The sequence below is a fragment of the Paralichthys olivaceus genome, chromosome 3, assembly GCF_024713975.1.
Source record: "Paralichthys olivaceus isolate ysfri-2021 chromosome 3, ASM2471397v2, whole genome shotgun sequence".
Lineage (NCBI taxonomy): Eukaryota > Metazoa > Chordata > Actinopteri > Pleuronectiformes > Paralichthyidae > Paralichthys > Paralichthys olivaceus.
This window is the reverse complement of record NC_091095.1, coordinates 1,405,786-1,419,866: the sequence shown is the minus strand read 5'-3', so window position 1 is coordinate 1,419,866 and position 14,081 is coordinate 1,405,786. Positions and strand designations below refer to the sequence as shown.

The 14,081-nt window shown below is 40.0% G+C and overlaps 1 protein-coding gene and 1 long non-coding RNA gene across 3 annotated transcripts in view; one reads left to right on the top strand and one right to left on the bottom strand.

Annotated features, from left to right (window-relative positions):
• LOC138407287 (uncharacterized) overlaps positions 1-14,081 on the top strand; it is a 121,121-nt gene that overhangs the window by 19,820 nt on the left and 87,220 nt on the right. For both annotated transcript variants that reach the window (XR_011240732.1, XR_011240731.1), the window contains exon 3: positions 9,530-9,655. This is a non-coding gene — a long non-coding RNA (uncharacterized lncRNA). The remainder of the gene's footprint in view (positions 1-9,529; positions 9,656-14,081) is intronic.
• LOC138407222 (probable serine/threonine-protein kinase clkA) lies at positions 1,570-5,305 on the bottom strand (the record flags this gene model as incomplete). Its single annotated transcript, XM_069522270.1, has 4 exons — positions 5,281-5,305; positions 4,766-4,815; positions 3,253-3,471; positions 1,570-2,859 (listed from the first exon to the last, which is right to left on the bottom strand). Coding segments are annotated over exons 1-4 (1,584 nt in total), but the record flags the coding sequence as incomplete, so codon positions are not given.

Below are 14,081 nucleotides of genomic sequence, written 5' to 3'. Positions count from 1 at the left end.
GTGGTTGGGGTAGTGGTTGTTGTAGTCGGAACAGTGGTTGTTGTAGTTGGGGTAATGGTTGTTGTCGTTGGAGTAGTGGTTGTTGTAGTTTGGGTAGTGATTGTTGTTGTTGGTGGGGTAGTGGTTGTTGTCGTTGGAGTACTGGTTATTGTTGTTGGTGGGGTAGTGGTTGTTGTTGTTGTTGGTGGGGTAGTGGTTGTTGTCGTTGGAGTAGTGGTTGTTGTAGTTGGGGTAGTGGCTGTTGTGGTTGGGGTAGTGGTTGTTGTTGTTGGTGGGGTAGTGGTTGTTGTGGTTGGAGTAGTGGTTGTTGTGGTTGGAGTAGTGGTTGTTGTGGTTGGGGTAGTGGTTGTTGTTGTTGTTGGTGGGGTAGTGGTTGTTGTCGTTGGAGTAGTGGTTGTTGTAGTATGGGTAGTGGTTGTTGTAGTTGGGGTAGTGGTTGTTGTGGTCGGTGTCGTGGTTGTAATTGGAGTAGTGGATGTTGTAGTTGGAGTAGTGGTTGTTGTAGTTGGAGTAGTGGTTGTTGTAGTTGAAGTAGTGGTTGTTGTTGGTGGGGTAGTGGTTGTTGTGGTTGGAGTAGTTTTTGTTGTAGTTGGGGTAGTGGTTGTTGTTGTTGGTGGGGTAGTGGTTGTTGTCGTTGGAGTAGTGGTTGTTGTAGTTGGGGTAGTGGTTGTTGTGGTTGGAGTAGTGGTTGTTGTAGTTGGGGTAGTGGTTGTTGTTGTTGGTGGGGTAGTGGTTGTTGTGGTTGGAGTAGTTTTTGTTGTAGTTGGGGTAGTGGTTGTTGTTGTTGGTGGGGTAGTGGTTGTTGTCGTTGGAGTAGTTGTTGTTGTAGTTGGGGTAGTGGTTGTTGTGGTTGGGGTAGTGGTTGTTGTTGTTGGGGTAGTGGTTGTTGTCGTTGGAGTACTGGTTGTTGTTGTTGGTGGGGTAGTGGTTGTTGTCGTTGGAATAGTGGTTGTTGTCGTTGGAGTACTGGTTGTTGTTGTTGGAATAGTGGTTGTTGTCGTTGGAATAGTGGTTGTTGTCGTTGGAGTACTGGTTGTTGTTGTTGGAATAGTGGTTGTTGTAGTTGGGGTAGTGGTTGTTGTGGTTGGGGTAGTGGTTGTTGTTGTTGGTGGGGTAGTGGTTGTTGTCGTTGGAGTACTGGTTGTTGTTGTTGGTGGGGTAGTGGTTGTTGTCGTTGGAATGGTGGTTGTTGTGGTTGGGGTAGTGGTTGTTGTGGTTGGGGTAGTGGTAGTTGTGGTTGGGGTAGTGGTTGTTGTAGTTGGGGTAGTGGTTGTTGTGGTCGGTGTCGTGGTTGTTGTTGTTGGTGGGGTAGTGGTTGTTGTCGTTGGAGTACTGGTTGTTGTTGTTGGTGGGGTAGTGGTTGTTGTCGTTGGAATGGTGGTTGTTGTGGTTGGGTTAGTGGTTGTTGTGGTTGGGGTCGTGGTAGTTGTGGTTGGAGTAGTGGATGTTATAGTTGGAGTAGTGGTTGTTGTAGTTGGAGTAGTGGCTGTTGTAGTTGAAGTAGTGGTTGTTGTCGTTGGAGTAGTTGTTGTTGTAGTTGGGGTAGTGGTTGTTGTAGTTTGGGTAGTGATTGTTGTTGTTGGTGGGGTAGTGGTTGTTGTCGTTGGAGTACTGGTTATTGTTGTTGGTGGGGTAGTGGTTGTTGTTGTTGTTGGTGGGGTAGTGGTTGTTGTCGTTGGAGTAGTGGTTGTTGTAGTTGGGGTAGTGGCTGTTGTGGTTGGGGTAGTGGTTGTTGTTGTTGGTGGGGTAGTGGTTGTTGTGGTTGGAGTAGTGGTTGTTGTGGTTGGAGTAGTGGTTGTTGTGGTTGGGGTAGTGGTTGTTGTTGTTGTTGGTGGGGTAGTGGTTGTTGTCGTTGGAGTAGTGGTTGTTGTAGTATGGGTAGTGGTTGTTGTAGTTGGGGTAGTGGTTGTTGTGGTCGGTGTCGTGGTTGTAATTGGAGTAGTGGATGTTGTAGTTGGAGTAGTGGTTGTTGTAGTTGGAGTAGTGGTTGTTGTAGTTGAAGTAGTGGTTGTTGTTGGTGGGGTAGTGGTTGTTGTGGTTGGAGTAGTTTTTGTTGTAGTTGGGGTAGTGGTTGTTGTTGTTGGTGGGGTAGTGGTTGTTGTCGTTGGAGTAGTGGTTGTTGTAGTTGGGGTAGTGGTTGTTGTGGTTGGAGTAGTGGTTGTTGTAGTTGGGGTAGTGGTTGTTGTTGTTGGTGGGGTAGTGGTTGTTGTGGTTGGAGTAGTTTTTGTTGTAGTTGGGGTAGTGGTTGTTGTTGTTGGTGGGGTAGTGGTTGTTGTCGTTGGAGTAGTTGTTGTTGTAGTTGGGGTAGTGGTTGTTGTGGTTGGGGTAGTGGTTGTTGTTGTTGGGGTAGTGGTTGTTGTCGTTGGAGTACTGGTTGTTGTTGTTGGTGGGGTAGTGGTTGTTGTCGTTGGAATAGTGGTTGTTGTCGTTGGAGTACTGGTTGTTGTTGTTGGAATAGTGGTTGTTGTCGTTGGAATAGTGGTTGTTGTCGTTGGAGTACTGGTTGTTGTTGTTGGAATAGTGGTTGTTGTAGTTGGGGTAGTGGTTGTTGTGGTTGGGGTAGTGGTTGTTGTTGTTGGTGGGGTAGTGGTTGTTGTCGTTGGAGTACTGGTTGTTGTTGTTGGTGGGGTAGTGGTTGTTGTCGTTGGAATGGTGGTTGTTGTGGTTGGGGTAGTGGTTGTTGTGGTTGGGGTAGTGGTAGTTGTGGTTGGGGTAGTGGTTGTTGTAGTTGGGGTAGTGGTTGTTGTGGTCGGTGTCGTGGTTGTTGTTGTTGGTGGGGTAGTGGTTGTTGTCGTTGGAGTACTGGTTGTTGTTGTTGGTGGGGTAGTGGTTGTTGTCGTTGGAATGGTGGTTGTTGTGGTTGGGTTAGTGGTTGTTGTGGTTGGGGTCGTGGTAGTTGTGGTTGGAGTAGTGGATGTTATAGTTGGAGTAGTGGTTGTTGTAGTTGGAGTAGTGGTTGTTGTAGTTGAAGTAGTGGTTGTTGTCGTTGGAGTAGTTGTTGTTGTAGTTGGGGTAGTGGTTGTTGTCGTTGGAGTAGTGGTTATTGTTGTTGGTGGGGTAGTGGTTGTTGTCGTTGGAGTAGTGGTTGTTGTAGTTGGGGTAGTGGTTGTTGTGGTTGGGGTAGTGGTTGTTGTTGTTGTTGGTGGGGTAGTGGTTGTTGTCGTTGGAGTAGTGGTTGTTGTAGTTGGGGTAGTGGTTGTTGTGGTTGGGGTAGTGGTTGTTGTTGTTGGTGGGGTAGTGGTTGTTGTGGTTGGAGTAGTGGTTGTTGTGGTTGGGGTAGTGGTTGTTGTGGTTGGGGTAGTGGTTGTTGTGGTTGGGGTAGTGGTTGTTGTTGTTGGTGGGGTAGTGGTTGTTGTCGTTGGAGTAGTGGTTGTTGTAGCTGGGGTAGTGGTTGTTGTCGTTGGAGTAGTGGTTGTTGTGGTTGGGGTAGTGGTTGTTGTCGTTGGGGCAGTGGTTGTTGTAGTTGGGGCGCTAGTTGTTGTTGGGGCACTAGTTGTAGTTGGGGTAGTAGTAGTTGTAGTTGTGATAGTGTTACACAAACTAGTCTCACAACAGGCTGGTCCACTGGCAATGGAACCAACATTCTGCATGAAAGGCAGCTCCCCCAGGATGGAAGCAGCTGCACACAGATTTGAAGATGCACATCCAAAGGCTGGAGAAGTGATGACCCCATTTGTCACTAAAGATGAAATCACAATTGTAGGTTTGTTAGTTGAATAACTTCAGAGAGAATTCTTCACTTTAAGAGTAACTTGAATTCATGAGGAAATGTATTTTGATGACAGTAGTTTAACATCAGTTGCTGCCATAGTTACAGTCGTGCAGTAGTTTAACATCACACCTTAGTACTGACATGTACAAGTGTACTTCAGGACCTAGTGACATCACTGATTTCACAGTTTTATCTTCTCACATGTTCAACAGAGAATATTTGTGATCAAGTCCAACCACACCCTTCAACTATACTGGGTGTTTTCAGAGGTGAGACAGGTCTGAAACATTCAACCAGCACAGGGCAGCAACACACTGTGTTTCAGTCTGATGTTAAGTTATTGTCTCAGTGAAAGAAGCAAGTCCACAATTTAAACACACGTTCACGTCAGTCAGAATGTTGCACTAAATCTTACTCAGTGATCGATTTAGCTCAGTGTTTGTTGTTACGCAGCATTTATCTCATGTTTTCAAAGCTGGAACCATTTCTTAGTTCAATGATCATCAAAAGTAAGAATTAAAGTTTTCAATTGTTCATTTAAATTGTTTTGGAATCAAAGAAACTCTCAAACTGAGCAAAAATTCTTTCAACTTGTCAAATGTTATAATTTTCTGCTTTTCACTTTCTTAGTAAATTAAGAATTAGAGAGTTTTATAATCAAGTTGAGTTCCAGGATGTAAAATAACAAACAGATGAAGTGAGAAATAATCAATAGTTTGGTCAACTGGTCAAGATGGAAGTAATGTTAACTACTTTATCTCCTGTGTGCTCTTTAAATCTAAAACATTATGATGATCTTAAAATGATGAGAAAGTAAACGTTTCATAAAAAGACATGAGGCAGTAAAAAGTCTGTTTTTATTCTCTAATGTTCTGGATCATAAATACAGAATAACACAGATGATACAGATTTAATTAAAAGTGCTTTAAACGTTTAGTACATGAGTAAATGTATCTTCAGTCTTTAGTATGAATATGTTAAAGATACTCAAAGGTAGTAGAATAGGTTTGAAGTAATCTTTGTTTAAATGCAGTATATAAGAAGAAGACTTACCACTGGCTTGAAAGCAGCGATCCTCTGTTCCCTTACATGGTAATGAATTGCTGCAATCAGAGGTCATGGGGTCACAAAAGTGACACAGTAGACTGTTAGGTGCTGGAACTGTAGGGTCTGAAACAGACAAAACATGATTCTATTGATTAGAGGAAGAGAGAAGATGGACGTGTTATGGATTAAAAATAGAACATGTCAGAAGAAGGCTGCAGATTCATTAGATATTCATCTACATCTACTTACAAGACAGAGTGACAGAGTTGCAGTTGTCTGTGATGCAGCATGTAGCACTTGCTAGTGCACTTTCAACACCCAAGTTAGCTGAAAATGTCTGAGGGCCTGGTGATAGACACAGGGGGGGGGGTGCACAGGCCTTGTAGATTTGTTGTCCAGGAATCCCAAATGAAACGGCTGCAGAGTCAAAGTGCAGTTTGTTAATGGTGATGGAAAGCACACGTCACTTTGCAGTACATGTATTTCACTGGAAAGTAACAGATGACTTGTAGAAAGTTTACCTTGAATGGAAGCTGTGATACACATCGTGGGACATGGAATTGATGTTGTGTTTGAACAGTCAGCATTTGTGCAAGTTTCACACACAAGTGCTTCACCTGCAATGTGGAGAAAACTCGTCAGTGACATGATGATCTCATCTAAACTGTGGTTGATAAAGGCTCAAAGATCTTCTTACTGTTGTTCAAAAGGAGTTTCAGACATATGGGTTGTAACTTCAATAACAATAGACACTACATACATGACTCTAAATTATTTGATCTGTCTCCTACCTGTTCAGTCTGTTTCTTGTACTGCTGTACTGTAGCTTATGAATTTCTCCTCTGAGGATCAATAAAGCCTCCTTATATTTTCAAGGATATTAAATGACTTCTTTTAAGTGGAACAAACAGCTGGTGAATATATTAATGTTCAAATATTTCAAAGTAGATTTAAAAGAGGTTCTGTTGTAGCTGCTGAATCAGTATTGTAGAGATAATTAGTTACCTGTGCTGGAGAGCACCCAGATGAGAGTCAGAGAAAGAAGCAGCTTCATCATGATGAACAGGTAAGTTGAGCAGATTCCTTATACGACCTCTCATCAGCACAGAGGCACTTTATATACTCTACAGGTGTTGAACACGTTTATGACTGATACATGTCTGAATATCTCAGGGATTGGGCGTGTTTCTATTTTTACAGAGTGATCATTCAAATTGTCAGTCTCTCTTTTGTCACATAGGAAAACACATCAACACAACTAAACACACCCAGTTCAACTTCGTCAGTGTTTACCTGTTTAGGATTGTGCAACAAGAACAATAAAACATAGACCTACCTTCTTTTTCCTGTTAAAAGGGGTTTTTTGTGGGCAAGTTTTTCCTCACTCGAACCGAGGGTCTAAGGACAGAGGGTGTCACTACCTGTACAGATTGTAAAGCCCTCTGAGGCAAAATGTGTTTTGTGAATTTGGGCTATACAAATATAATTTGATTTGATTTGATTTGAATGTTGTGTGGAATTGTTTTGCACATGACAATAAAAGTCTTGAAGTCGGATGCTAATGAATTAACAGAACAGCAGCCCCCCCTCCCCTCCCTTGGCACTTGCTCTTATATTAATCTTCATTTTAATAAAAAACTTTTTTGATCAGTGTATAATCTTATTTTTCCGTGCCAGGGTTGCAATGTCAATCTGGATTTTCAAGTCTAATCATCAAATGAATAAAGAATTGTATTCACAGTCATCGGGGTTGGTATTCACAGTCCTGTATTCTCTGGTAAATTGCCACGCCTACTGCTGAATTGAAGCCACCGCCTCTTTCTATTTTTACTTCAATCACAGCAAACAAGCAAAGCCTCATTGATACAACACATTTCATTCCAGGTGGAAGCACAATGTGCTGCACAAAACATGAGCTACTGTGAATGTTGTGACCACAAAACTAAGCAGAAAGTAGACTCAGACTAAAACTCACCACACAACTAGACATGAAATGAAAATAAAATAATCATAAAACAATAAGATACATTAACAAAAATAATAAGAATTACATTTTGAATTAAACCAGCTAACCAGACAACTGAAGGTGCAGCTAAGAAGGAATGTTAAATGCAACAATTTCATTAAATTATCTACCATTAGCTAATGTTAACATTCAACCATGTACTAAAATATCAAAGCTGTTGGACATGTTTATGTATTAGCTTGTAAGTAAAATGACCCCAGAAATATTCTTGATAACTAACTTTATGTCACATTTTGCGAACTGGAACCTATTTCTGTGTAATGTTCAGCATTGCCTCAGTTCTCAACTCTCAATAAGAATGTGTGAACCTTTGCACAGTGCTCTCTCTCTTTTCACTCTAAACATTGTACAAACAATGATATTTGACAAACTTGATATCCTGCTCACTTTACAATTCACAGTAACAAAAATTTGACCAGGGGTTCCCAGACTTTTGTTTGACATATTCATTTTCTCTAACATACTGTCCTTCTCCTCAATGTGGGGGTTAAGTTTGATATTGTGTGTATTATCCTACTAATAATTTTTTATTTTATTCAGTCCATACTGAAACAAAACATTTTAAAGACAGGGTGGATAAACAATTAAAATGGGTATCAGCCCGAGGATGGAGTAGAGACAGCATGTATCAACTAGTGCATGTATTCAGGAGGTGTACTATTGTAAGTGTACATGTAATACTGATATATGTCAGTCTGTATCTCCACTCATATTTCTGTGGCTTTGTGTCCAAATTAAACTCTTTATGTTTATTTTTCCTTTCAAAACCACACAGAATCAGCATAAAATAAAAAATATATATATTTACATGTATTCTCTTGTCTACCTCATTCTGAGCTGCCTGCTGCTATAGCAACTGCATTTCCCCAGGGTGTGGATCAAGTTTTATCTTAATTTATATTCATTTCATAAATGTTCATATTGATAAATAATCCATATCCACAAACCTTTTAAAGAAGGAAAGGCCATATACATATACATATATATGTATATATATATATATATATATATATATATATATATATATATATATGTATATATAAATATAAATGTTAGCAGCCCTGGTAGAGTTCACTTCTCTGCTTGGGTCAATCCGGTGGTTGTGGGATTAGCGTCTGCAGGAGGATGCTTCTCTAGCTAGCAGCTAACAGTAACATTTAAACTGACAGCAGACATTTTCTCTCAGTTTTAAAATGTGGTGTCTGAAATGCTATGTGTAGTCCTCCCCATAAAAGAAATTTATCTTTAGGTTTGAGGTCCACAGGTCCTGAGGAATTTGGAGAAAGCCTGAACGTATGGTAGAGCATTAGGTCACAGTTCTAAGGGGTACACTAAATTTGAGCTAGTGCCTTCTCTCTTCCTGTCACTGGACAACCGAGAAGAGCTGGATGGAAACCAGATGTGTTTTCTTTAAATTAATGAAAACAACACTCCTATATAAACGAGGAGATGAAGTTGCCCCCTGAGAAGATATTCACATTGGCTCCGAATCTCTCTCCAGGCAGAAGAGATGCACATTGACCCCGGATCTCTCCGTATGCAGATTGCATTGCTTGTATTGATGCTGAACTTTTTTGTAATAAACATTTTATACAGTTAAGACGGTGTCATCGGAGATTCCTTCATCATCTTCACATCATCGCTGCCCCAATATACGACAAAAACCTGCTCCTGATGAACAGCTTTTCATTCAGTTGTGTTTCTATGCTTCAAATGTTGAGCTAACTTCAGCTTATTATCAGTTAGCTCAGGTGCTAAAGCGCTAAAGCTATCAACAGTTGTGCAGTCAGTTGCTATCCAGACAGTAAACGTTAGCTTGACTTTACACCTCGGTCCGTCGGCTCATTCTAACACGAGTTTACATGAAAGGTTGATGTGAGGGTGAGTCCGCAGTTTATATTTCAGTGCTCTGTTCTGTTGAATGTGCATTAACATGTTTGTTCTCTTGTAGACTCATTTTTACATCAGTGTAACTTTGGTTGTGATGTTTTCCAGGATAATAGACCTGGAGACATCGTGACATGAAACAGTCAAACAGACATTTCAATTGGTAAAGCTCTTGTTCTGCAGAGACTCAATGTGACTCCATGTCAAGATGGCTGCTGGGAATTAGTTCAGACTCAGATTCTATTTAGTTTTTTTTGCTGTTGACCTGAAAATCATGAAACTGCTCAGATAAATAAACACATTGTTCTCTACAGTGTGTTGTGCTGTATTGTTGATGTTCTTTAGCAGCATTACCACACCTGCTGTTGTTGAGTTGATGCCACAGCCTCTCTATTTATATCTCAGGCCTTTAGAAGTCAAAAGTATGTTCTTCTTCAGGTAATAAATGATGTGACATGTTTCCATGGGTGGGAACTGTTTCTGTGTGAGGACGCCCAAACAGCGTAAACAATGGGAAATATTTAATTATCACTTTTGGAAGCTGAAGTGGAAGTGTTCCCCGTCTGCTTGCCGAAGTGTCCTTGGGCGAGATACTAAACCCTGAATTTTCCCTCATAGAAAAAGTGCTGCCCATAGATGCACCGTGATTTTACCCATCGTCTCTATATTCACTCTTGTGGAACTAGTGTTACAGCAGGATTAACAATCACCTGCAACAACCTCAGCTGCTGCTGACTTAACATTAGAAACTACTTAAACGAAACTTCAAATAAAGGTTTGTGGTGTTGTGTTAAAACTGTACTGCTTCATGTTTCAGATAGTGTCTGAAATATTATTTCATCTCCTTTCCTGCACAGGTTGACAGCAGACTAGTTGCCGCTGTGAAGACACTGAGATTGTGTTAAAATAAGAAAACACTAGATTTACAGACAGCATGGATGGAAAGAGTGATGGGGGACCCTGGTCCAGAACCTCTGTGTCAAGTGAGTGTTAATATTTCTTCTTGCAAAGTCAATCAAATGACAACACAGAGACAAAAAACTAGCAAGAATTGATCCGCAGAATAGCTTAAAGATACACAAAACACACAAAATACTTTAAAGTGAAGCAAATAGGACACAACCACAAAGAGATAAAACAAGTATGAATGTAGAAATAAATACTTCAGGGACAGGTTGATAAATATAATTAAATGCTTTTGAGAAGCTGCCACACCTGTTTTATTATGATCCTTATGCAAGATTCACAAATATGTTCAAGATGATTTTCTTTCTAAACCAGTCTGTGCATTCAGTGCGATTGTAACAAAGCCAATTAAAGTGCGTCATTACATTCATCCCTAAATTCTTGCATGTGCCCTTTCAACACAGGAGATCACACCTTGACAGCACATTTACCAGTTGTGTCAGAACAATGTGACAGAATGAAAACAGTCAGAGGATAACTTCAGTTCAGTCGGTTTAACCATTTATTGAATAAATGGAAATACAGTTATACTTGGCATTGGTTGCTCCATTCCTTGGATGTTCCCTGGATTAGCCGAGCAGCATGCTAGGATGAGCAGGGAACATGTAGAACCCCCAAAATAATGGAACTCAACGCCAAGCTAGATATGGTGTATGCATGTAGCAGCAGCTTGTGCAGACCTCTTCATGATAGGTTATAGAATGCAGCATGCGTTTTCTACAGAAGGACTACACTGTAAAAATGCAGCATGAATACGATATGAACAGAACTAAATCCATAGTTTTTTCCCCTTCTGCTCAGAATGTCTACTTACTGTTGATAAAGCACTGGAGCTTTAAAATACTTTGCCAACAAAAAGTATGAAAAGTAAATACTTTGCATTATCGTTCTCTGCTACCAGCTAGGGATGCAGAGGCAGCAACATCTGGACAGACATAAGTGATGGCCCACCTTTCTCATCATACATTAGGCATGTTACACTCAGTAGTTTTGCAGGTTTGGTGATTTATGTTTTAATATACTGTTTGGTTATGTGTCAGTTCAGAACATGGTGGTTTATGTTGATGATTATCATTTTTATTATTTGTGCTGGTTTATAGTTTTGACCATTATTGAGGTGGCATTAACATTTCTTGAGATCTACACTTGTCTGCCTTTAGAGACAAAATGCAAGATGTTCAGCAAAATATTTTGGAGAGTATAATTGATTTGATGGGCCTCATTCACCATAATCTTCTTCAGAATTTTCTTAAATTGTTTCTTCGGAAGTTTCCTTAAAACTCTGTGTTCTTCTGAAAGGGTTCTTTAAATAAAAGTGGTTCTTAATGAAAGGCTTAGTCTTACAAAGAACCCTTGCAAATGATTTGGTCAAAAAAGGTTCCTCAGAAGCAAATGGTTCCTTGTCAACTCCTGCCCCACTGTGGTATTTTTAAGTTACTGCATCAGGTGGATGTGAAGCGTGTCATTCAGCATGGACTGAGCTGTGTTGACTGATATAAGCTTTATCAAAAAGATTTAGTATTAAGTGTCGCTGAATATTTAGTAATGCACCAGACAATGTTATCATCAATTTAGTGTGTCACAAACAGAAAACATGTTTTTAAAGTTACTGTTGATGAAAGAATATTACAAATCAAGTCAAATTGAATTTGTTATGAGGTATGTAAAAGTAGACAAAAAACTAAAATCTGTTACTGGTGATAAAGTAGCCCTCACCATCCACACCTTAATGAATCGTTTCCTGTTGTAGCCTCTCTGCAGCTGTATGACCGACCCCAAAGAACATTAACTAATTGTGATATTTCCATAAGTTAATGTAAAGAGGTTTGGACACTAGTAGATGTTGTGGATCCAGCAGTGGAGGAGGAGTAGATGAGGTCTGCCGTCAGCTGAAAGCTGCACATGTCAAAGATGTCTGACATGACAGGTTAATAAATAAGAAACTTTGTTACTATAGCACTTATCTAAATAAGAAAGATAACAATCATCTGTTGAATTTAAAAATCAGGCATTAACAAGCGTTTTTAACCAATTATTTTAAAAACTCTTGAATTGCTGGCTAATCTCCTCAGGTAAGGAATCTTAGTCATTAGGTCCTGGTGGCAGAAGTCCACTCACCCTTAGTTACAAGCCTTGATTTAGGAACCACTAGAAAGTGTTGTGTGGAAGAACTTAGATAACGGTTCGAAGCATAGAGAGTTAGTAGTTCTGTAATATAACTGGAGGCTCAGACCATGCTGAGCTTTACGGTTACTACAAGGAGTTTTCAACCGGATATGAAATGGTCCCATTTTAAAATGGTTGCTTCTTTGACCAACAACAGCAAATGACACAGCCAGGGACAAAAATGGGCTTTTTCTATAAACTATTCTCAATGTCTGCGATCGGGTCGGATTTCTCGTAAGTATTTATGGCTATAAGATCGGAAAAGCTTATGTTTATATTTCCGCCATCATAGACCACCGGCATTACCATCCCACCAGCAAAATGATCGAAGAAGCCACCTGTTCTGTTTACAGAGCAAACCGAACGAGGGACTCAGCTGGTGCACAGTCACAGACATTGTTTCCAAACACTGCAGAAAGTTCTGAAGCACTATGTTCATGTACATGAGTCTTTTGTAATAAATTAAAACCATTTCCACTTTTAAGACTTAATCTCCAGTTTTATCATAGCTAACGTCGTCAATACCAAATTCTTCAATGTTCAACATTTTGACATTGTTGTTTTTACAAATTGAATAACATTTATTTTACACAATAAGAGAAAAGTGTCATGGTCCAATCCCTGGCCTCCGTTCTTCTCTCTGTGTGTGAGGGTGTGTGTGAATGAATGAACAATGCATGTGTGGCATGCCTAGTGTGTGTGAGTGTGATTGCTGCAGGTCTGGGCGTGGGTGTGGTTTCCCTCTGCAGGTCCCTGGCTCACCTGCAGCTCATCACCTCTCATGAACTGCTGCAGTGTAAAAACTTAACGCCACTCATCACCAGATTATACAGATTCCACAGTCGTAGTTACCAGCATTAGAAACTTGAAATCCTTTATCCTGTCTGCCAGTTTCTTGCAGAGCCACTGGGCTTCCCCTGCTGTCAGGCCAAAATTCAGCCATTCCATACCAGAAGACTTCCTGTACCAATACCAATTATTATTGTTGGACAATTATTAGTAAACTGTGCTATACTGCAAGTTGTTGTCTGAGCCGTGTTTGGGTGTAACTCCTGCTCCAGATGTAAAGGAAAAAGCATATGACACATCCTGCTGCTTTGTCAAAACCATTAAACATTCTCCATAACTTTTATGCAAATACTGTATTTATGTCCACATGTAGAATAGAAATGGTTTCTCCACTAAAGCAGCTGGGAAAACTTAACCTTTGGTATTTGATGAAGATGATCCCAATATGAAATTATCAGAAAGAAGATTGACAGCAGAAATAACCTTGATTTTTCCAGTAGTTTTAATGAATGATTACAATATGTAAAGCAGTTAATATTTTTCTTCTTTTGTGTAATAACACACATTTATCATCATTTCCATCTTTTGTGGCCTTCATCAAATGTGAAAGCACAATTTGTGTCATATACAAAAGAGTAACCACAACAAGTATTTTCCTACATTTTGACCAAAGATAAAGTCTGAAAAAAAAAAGCAATAAATAAATAAATTAAGAGCGGTAAAAGAAACAAGGGTATTTCATTTGATTGGATTATAATCTTGCACCTGTACTGTTCTTGCACATTGTATTGATAATATATGAGAGTAAAATAATTTAAAATTGTGGAAAAATGCAGAAGAACCTCTCTAGATAACTCAAGGTCCACTTGAAGTATGAAATAAAGCAAAAAATGTGAAATAGTTAATGTGAGGACCAATACAAACAGATTTTGAAGGAAATTCCCAGCGGGTACAATCCAGTAAAAATATTTATATTCCAATTAAATTAAGGCTAATAAATTGAATTAAGTTAAGTTGAGTGAGTGTCTATATCAATGGTGCCGACTTAGCTCACTTCAACTTCACCCAGTCACTGCCCCATTTTGCCTAAGTATTCATTTCATAATCTGTGTAACTATCAATCAAAGATGGCAGCAAGTAAACCAAAGAGCAGACTTGTAAAGGTTCTCTCTGAGTCCTTCCAAAAAAATTTAATGAACTTCCATTTTTGTTCTGAGCTCTAAAATAGGACGAAAATAAGGAGTCCAATCAGCAGATGTAGCATTCCCATTCTGACACAACAGGCATCACTGGCAGTGGTTGAAGTTGTAGCAGCAGCAGTTGGCGGAGCAGATGTCATAGGTGGGGTAGTGATGATTGTAGTTGGGGTAGTTGTAGTTGTTATTGGTGTAGTTGTTGTAGTTGGGGTAGTTGTAGTTGTCGATGGGGTTGTGGTAGTTGTTGTTGGGGTAGTGGTTGTTGTAGATGGAGTAGTGGTTGTCGTCATTG